This window comes from Sinocyclocheilus anshuiensis, unplaced genomic scaffold, assembly GCF_001515605.1.
Source record: "Sinocyclocheilus anshuiensis isolate Anshui unplaced genomic scaffold, SAMN03320099.WGS_v1.1 scaffold2630, whole genome shotgun sequence".
NCBI lineage: Eukaryota > Metazoa > Chordata > Actinopteri > Cypriniformes > Cyprinidae > Sinocyclocheilus > Sinocyclocheilus anshuiensis.
This window is the reverse complement of record NW_015537938.1, coordinates 617793-625433: the sequence shown is the minus strand read 5'-3', so window position 1 is coordinate 625433 and position 7641 is coordinate 617793. Positions and strand designations below refer to the sequence as shown.

At 36.2% G+C, this 7641-nt stretch overlaps 2 protein-coding genes across 5 annotated transcripts in view; one reads left to right on the top strand and one right to left on the bottom strand.

Annotated features, from left to right (window-relative positions):
* The window catches only part of LOC107660930 (SAGA-associated factor 29), an 18297-nt gene that overhangs the window by 7381 nt on the left and 3275 nt on the right, over positions 1 to 7641 (top strand). Inside the window, exons 2-5 of one of the 4 annotated variants that reach the window (XM_016450389.1) lie at positions 4444 to 4557; positions 6558 to 6637; positions 6765 to 6840; positions 7039 to 7111. In XM_016450389.1, the coding sequence (XP_016305875.1) occupies positions 6563 to 6637; positions 6765 to 6840; positions 7039 to 7111 (224 nt within the window). In that variant the 5' untranslated portion in view covers positions 4444 to 4557; positions 6558 to 6562. Of the gene's footprint in view, positions 1 to 4443; positions 4558 to 6072; positions 6244 to 6398; positions 6487 to 6557; positions 6638 to 6764; positions 6841 to 7038; positions 7112 to 7641 lie in introns of those variants that run through there. The other 3 variants (XM_016450380.1, XM_016450374.1, XM_016450393.1) reach the window with 3 other exon arrangements.
* Positions 3177 to 4456, bottom strand: LOC107660958 (nuclear protein 1-like). Its single transcript, XM_016450401.1, has 3 exons — positions 4218 to 4456; positions 3557 to 3694; positions 3177 to 3365 (listed from the first exon to the last, which is right to left on the bottom strand). Exons 1-2 carry the CDS (start codon positions 4315 to 4317, stop codon positions 3567 to 3569), a joined length of 228 nt encoding a protein of 75 aa, XP_016305887.1. The 5' UTR covers positions 4318 to 4456; the 3' UTR covers positions 3177 to 3365; positions 3557 to 3566.

The window sequence follows — 7641 nt, the reverse complement described above, 5'->3', positions numbered from 1 at the left end:
GAGGAAAAAACTGTCTGTTCCTCGATTAAACCACTTCATACCAGTCATCTCACGATGACCATGGGATACTGATATTACAGTTGTCTCTAGCTGGAGACTCAATCGGGTTACAAAAAATGATGTCAGGAAATGACACCTCTGGCCATTTCTTTGGGTCGTTTGTAAAGTCACAGATACTGTACGGACAATACAGCTCAGTTTTTTTATGTATCTTGCTCTGTTAAATGGAAAAAGTGACTTTACGTAGGCCATACTGGATTAACACCATGCATTTCCTGTCAAAAAGCCGCGCCCCCAGCTATCACATGACCCCGACCAAGTCCATGGTTGACACCCTCTCATTAGCATGTTGTGCAGAGGAGTGGAACTATTGGAACTATATTCAGAAATAAATGAGTGATCAAAGGAAAATAAATAGGATGAGTTTAGCAACATTTTCCAAGAACCTGCACCAGCATCACTGACAGATGAAGAGGAGATTGCCACAATACCAATATTAAAATCCAACAGGGAAAATAATAATTTGTTGCTTTTGTATTTGTAGAACATAAAGATGACCAAATAAATTGTGAATAATTTGTGTTTATTTAACAGCTGTGGTGGTGGTTACGGCATATATCTTGCACTACCCTGGCATCTGGCATCCTTCCATTCCATACAGTAATCAGCTTCATTTTCAGAAGGTGAGATGCTGAGAAGTAATCAATGATCAATGCATCCAACCACACTGGAAATCCTAAAGGAAATTCTAATTATTAGGTTACTTAGAGGTTGCAACAAGATGTTATCAAGTGAATATGCATGTGGATATGGCAAAATAAATAAATTAGATCAAATTAAATTAAATCCTCTCCTGATGTAAATGTAATTCCCCGCGAATGAATGCAACCTACAGGATCCCTTATAAAAAGACATGCCAATTTTGTCACATTTACCGTGTCTGCATGATGAAAATGAAAGTGGTCCGGTAAGACAAATAATCTTGTTTCCATTTTCATTAAGATAATTTTTCTTACACCGCTGGCAATTAATTTTACTTGTTTATATAGAAAATGCATCATGATTTAAGAATTTTTAGATATTTTAACTTGAAATAAGGCAAAAATCTCAGCAATAAAAGCCATTTTTGCAGCGTGAATGAATGAATGAGGTATTTAAACATCGCTTACTCTTTAAAAAGGGGGAGGAGACCGAAAGAAACTCTGGGTTTACCGAAGAAAACCTGCTCCCGACCAGGGGTGTGTTTCCCGTACAACTACGTTAAACTCGCTGATTAACCACCATAGTACGATGCATCGTTGTGGAAACGAACTAGCTAGTCACGACTGTTTCCCGAAACCATGGTACCTGTGTCGCAGATCCATCGTTTAAACCACGTTGATTTCAGCTGTCGTTATGACGTTGTTCTTCTTCTTCTTCGATCTAATAGCCGACTAGTGCCATGAGCATATACCGCCACCTATTTGGTTTTATTTTCTCTTTTCTTTGACTCGAATTACGCTTTTGAAATGACGTTAGGTAGGAGTGGAGTAGCTAATAACGCAACATTAATTTGTTATGCAATAAATTATATACATACACACACAGAGTTAAAAATGTGCTCTTTTCTGATCCCAGTGTCTATAATTTCACAATTTCATATAAATACCGTTTCTTATTTAATATTGATAGGCTACTTAAGCACAATTGAAAAAAGATGGGTTTTGTGGGTTTACTGAAGAAAACCTGCTCCCGACCAGGTTAGGTTCACAGAGTAAGTTACTATGGTAACTTACCATAGTAAGTGTTACCATAGTAACATACCATAGTTACTATGGTAACTTACCAAGAGGTTAAGTTTTGTCTTTTATTGGAACCGAAAACACTGAGTTTCCCTTTTCAGGGGTTAACAAACTCTGAGTTTCCAACAAAACCCACTTTCTGGAATACACCCCTGTAGCAATAGCCAAACATGCATTGTATGGGTCAAAATTATAGATTTTTCTTTTATGCCAAAATTCATTAGGATATTAAGTAAAGATCATGTTCCATGAAGATATTTTGTACATTTCCTACTGTAAATATATCAAAACTTCATTTTTGATTAGTAATATGCATTGCTAAGAACTTAATTTGGACAACTTTAAAGGCGATTTTCTCAATATTTTGATTTTTTTGCACCATCAGATTCCAGATTTTCAAATAGTTGTATCTCAGCCAAATATTGTCCTATCCTAACAAACCACCAATACATCCAAACAATACATCAATAAAAAAAAAACAAAAAAAACAATACATCAATGGAAAGCACATTTTTTCATTTATATGCATAAATCTCAATTTAAAAAATTGACCCTTATGGCTGGTTTTGTGGTCCAGGGTCACAAATAGATTTAGCAGTATACTGGGTCATTTGGAGCACTTCATACTGCTTTGAAATGCATGTTGATGCACTAAATTCTTTAGGAGGTATGGGAGATTATAATCCAAACATTTCATAAATCTGCCACTCAAAATGTGTGGTTACGCTTACATTACTGTGCATCAATCAGAAAACAAGCCGATGTAGTTAACTGTGTAAATGTTTAAATTCCACAGCATGCCACATACAAAAACTAGCGATAATATAAGTATTTTTACATTTTTTAAAGAAACTATTTTTTTTATCATTTGAGAAATGCGGTTCATGTAATGTTTATTGATGAAAATTGCTTAAACAAAAAATAGGGATATGATGTAATGTTCTATTTGTGATTTAAAACAATATAGGCCTATATATAGGCCTAACCTTATTTATTTTACTTAAATCGTCAATGGAGGGCGTCAAAGAAATCTCAGATCAAATTTTGATGGAAAAAAGTGGTCTTTATTAAAAGAAGAGAACTTTTAAAATGTCATAACAAAATACCAAACATGGTCAAAGCTTCCGTTTAAAAGTATTCAACTTCACAAGCATATCGGTTCCTCTGAACAGGTGCTGGATCTGCAGGGCCACCACATAGCCTACCAGGTCTCATGAAGATGCGTATAAATAGTACGCCAAATAAAAACGAAAACTCGTGGTATTGATACGCAAAAATTGACTTTGGCGTGCATATGATACGCATGTGTTTGGCGTGCATATAATACGCAGTTTTCGCGTGCATATGATACGAAATTTGTTGGCATGCATATGATACGCAGTTTTCGGGCGAGTTTTCGTTTTTATTTGGCGTACTATTTATACGCACTTTCATGAGATCGGGTTGACACAAGAGCGGTGTGTCTGACAAAACTGCGCTTCACGAGTCAGTCTTCTCGCCCTGAGGCGGATCCCGCTGCAGCTCAGCGCCCGTTTCCCGCAGAGTCACCTGTGGTCGGTTGCCATGATAGCCGTCCGATTCAATCTACAAGACAAACATGATTGTTCAATTAACATGTTTTTTTCTTCTCAGTGTTATAGTAGTAAACATTTGAAGTGGATTAAATCCTTTTATCAAAGTTGTCCTAAAACCAAAACAATACAGACAACTTTGATTAACTTTTTTGAACCACTTCAAATGTTGACTATACTGTAGAAAGGAGGTGTTTTACACACCTCCTCTGTGTCACTCTTTGGACTTCTTCTCAGCATTCTGGAGCTTCTCCACTATTTTGCGCTCGTGTCCCGCAGGGTTGTGTTTGTTCGTGTTACAGCTCGCCTCCTTCTTCGTCCGGCCCTTGCGACTAGCGCACTCTGTAGTCAACACACAAAACAAGTCAGTTACAAGTACGGGTTTAAACGAAGAACTAATTGCATACATTATGAAGAACGTTCATAACGAACGAAACGCTTTAAAAATGAATTCGTGTTGCCAAATGCATAAAAAGCCGTCATGGCAACACTACAACTCAAAAACACCACTTTTTAAAAACATTTATAGAGTAGCTTAATAATAGCCTAATAATAATAAAGCGTTTTAAAAACTTACCGGTATAACGGTCTGCACACACACACACACACACACACACACACACACACACACACACACACACAAGCAGGTCAGTAGACTAACTAGACATTATGGAGAACGCCGATAATGAACGAAAGCTCTTTAGAAAGTAATTCGTGTTGCCAGATCCACAAAAAAGCTGTCATGGCAACACTGTAGCTACACAACTCCCAAAAATACTTTACTTTTTAAAAACATTTTATAGATTAGTCTAATAATAATAATAATAATAATAATAATAATAAAGCGTTTTAAAAAAAAACTTACCAGTATAACGGTCTGTTAAGTTATAATATTCATATTCATCGTAGTAGCGGTCCTCAAAAGTGGTCGGCTCAATGTTTTTCACGTCAACGTGGTTGCTCATTTTGTCAGCGATTAGCGAAACTTCTGGAGTAACAGCGGATAAACACAAGGAGAAGTTGTGCAAAAAATATGCGATGTTCAGTTATAGATGTGTTTCTGAAAGTCCTCTTTCTTGTCCTCGGTTCAGCGTTGTTTGCAAGCCTGCAAGTTACCTTCTTTTAAAGACGTGGCTCCGCCTTTGGTTCCTCAGCTCCCCGCCTATGGATGGGTCAACACGACCAGAAGTAAAGTTGCATCAGATGTGAGTTAATGTTTTATCAGCATAGCTACTTCACCGACTGCCAGACAGGATGTCCTTCAGAGCAGATGACTGTGTTTTTGTTTTGACTTACACTTTTGTTTCATATTTTCACTTGATATGGATCTCAAACTTAGGCCTAACTGTCTGTTCATGCTGTTCTTTTTACATTTCAGGAAGACAAAACAACACATTTTAAACATTTAAATTAGTCTAATATTTCTGTTTTCATTAGCTAACTCTCTTTCTCCCTCAGTCTGAGCGTTTACTTATATCTGATAAAGATTAGAAAGATTAGATTAATTTAGTTAATGTTTGTCTCTCTCTTATTTACACCTGACGTCCCCCGGTGGACTGTGACCCACTAACCTCCTCTATTTTAAAGAAAATATTGTCTTTAGGGAGTGCGAGACTCATTTCAATAGCCTTTTGTGTGAATGTCTATTTTCAGACTAAAAGGTTTGCTTATTCACTGTTGGAGATCTACTCCAGACGATTAGTTTGTCAAAACAGGGTACTGTATTATATAATTTGACCGACTATTATAGGAAATTGTCTTTGAATTGCACCTGCTGAAAACTATAGCAGAAGAAATGCCTTTTGTTTTTATTGTAGTGTGAGTTTATTCTGTGTGTCATTGCTGCTTGCGCGCCTAATATCTGTACAAACTCATTGAATGTGTGTGTAATCAAGCATGACAAAATGCACTATGGTGGCTACTGTCATCAGCATAGAGGATCATATGATGCAATCTGCCACAACTGGCAAAATCCACATCCTCCACTGGCAAAGCAAAGCCCAATCCATCATTCAAGATTCACTGCAGTCCGGCCACAAGCTGTTTTGTTCCTTGCCGTCGGGCAGTCATTATTGCACCATCAAAGCAAAGACTAGCAGACGAAAGCTTCCACCCTATTGCAGTTCATAGACTAAATAACATTTTCAGGACATGTTCAAGGTTAACCTGGTTGAGATGATCTCTTCTCTTTACCTGTATTTTAAGTTGGTTTAATTTGAGCTCCTGAACATGAGTAATTCCCCTGTGTGTTTTGTTGTTGTTGTTGTTGTTGTTTTGTTGCGCGCGCGTGTGTGTGTGTGTGTGTGTGTTTTATAAATGTTAATTTTGTGTATGTATCAATGCATGGATGTGTGTATATGTATTTGATATATATGTATACACTGTAAAAAAAATTCTGTAGTTTTTACAAAATAATTTTGGCAGCTGTGGTTGCCAGAATAGTTTTGTAAAAAATACAGAAAAACTGTAAACACATTTACGGCCCAAAACTGTAAATTTTACAGTATAAAACTGTAATTTACAAACAAGAAAATTTGAATGTAAACCAGTAAATTCAACAATGCACACTTATAATATAAGCGTATGATATGTTTTAGAAAGAGGTGCATCATTTAAACCATTGGTCTTAGTGATTTATCTCTCTAAAAGACTGATAAAGTCCCCAACAGTTCTTCCTCAACAAGCCGTTTTGAAAACATGTCATGAAGTTTGTCCCTTCAATGTGCCCGTACAAGGCCTAGCTCGAGCTAGCCAATCAATGCAAAGGGAAAACAAATCCTAAAATTAGTCAAGCAAAGCGAAACTGTAATAAATAAATGTTTTTTGTTAATAGTTCGTGTATTAATGCATAAGGTGAGTCTGGAGAGCATCGCGGAACTGTGTGTTTGAAAGTGAGATTCACGCTTTTCTTGCTTATCAATCTGTGCGCGCGCGGAGGGTGTGATCTGAGCTCCATCCAGTTAATGGCGCTCTGTTATGTATGTGGATTTGAGCTACATAACACCTAAACCTAGATGCATTATTAATACAATTATTGCATTATGGCAATATTACTTTAGTTTTGTGCAATGTCAGTGGTGCCGTTTAATTTTATTTCTTTAATATTTATATGTCTTCCTGAGGGTTATTTACATGTAAGTTACATTTGAATTCCAGTCTTAATAATTCTGGTTAAAGCTAACCGAAATAACGTTTTTTCTTGCAGGTACAATGGCTTTAGTGTCAGCAGACACCAAAATCGCAGAGTTGCTGAATGAGCTGCATCAGCTCATAAAGCAAACTCAGGTGAGCACTACTCTGTTGTCCCATGCATGATCACTGTAGTTTGAGTTTATATGCTTTAGGACCTCCTTTTTGTACACTTTACCCCCCATCCAGTGTTTATACCCTAATCTCTCTTAAAAATACACAGGAAGAGCGATCAAGAAGTGAACACAACCTTCTCAACATCCAGAAAACACATGAAAGGATGCAAACAGAGAATAAGAGTAAGACATGAATTCCTATCGCATTGTTTACAACGAGAACAAGTCACATTAATATTAAGTTAATAATTGTAATAATTAATTGCATAAAGAGAATAAGTAGTGTTCAATACGGTCAGACTAGATCTCTCTTGTATTTATGAATTTAATTTCTTGTCTGCTATTTCTGTTCCACATTAAATCTGCTTATATCTTCCTCAGCTTCTCCATACTATCGGACAAAACTGAGGGGTCTTTACACTACAGCTAAAGCTGATGCTGAGGCTGAATGTGGGTAAGTTGATGTGAAAGTTGCTGCATTTTGGCTTCCCTTTGCAACTCTTTACATCAATGCAAAGGATGGAGCTTCACTTTAAAAAATACTTATAAAAGATGATTAACTAAATAATCTGTTCTTGACATTATTCTTTTCATTGTTGACTATTTTGTTTTCTTTTTACAAAAAAAGCTGGAAGATCTTGAACATCTTGTAGTTGTATAGCCCCATCTTGTGGAATTTTTGCCAAGGCTCCCAGATGTATGCTGACTGGAAAGACAGACTTGTTGAATATCCTATAAAGCCTACTGCATCATACTTGATGCACAAATTTCTAAATTATCAAAAAGATCAAAACTTTTAGCAAGGTACTTGGTACACAAGTATTTTTGCTGTGAAATCTTTACTGGTTTTTATAAAAGAAACTTAAAAGAATAACTTTGATATTGTTAATAATATTTCAAGATTAACATTTACTGGATTGAATAACTTTGTAATTAGCCTTAAATCATTTTTTTTTTTTTTTTTTTTTAAAAAAGTCCTGTTAA

What these genes read in the sequence shown, in the direction of transcription:
- LOC107660958 (XM_016450401.1), bottom strand. Translation starts at nt 4,317, where the DNA reads ATGAGCAACCACGTTGACGTGAAAAACATTGAGCCGACCACTTTTGAG. An exon ending in CTTAACAGACCGTTATACTG is followed by an intron (nt 3,695 to 4,217) that starts GTAAGTTTTTTT and finishes TGTTGACTACAG; the next exon opens with AGTGCGCTAGTCGCAAGGGC.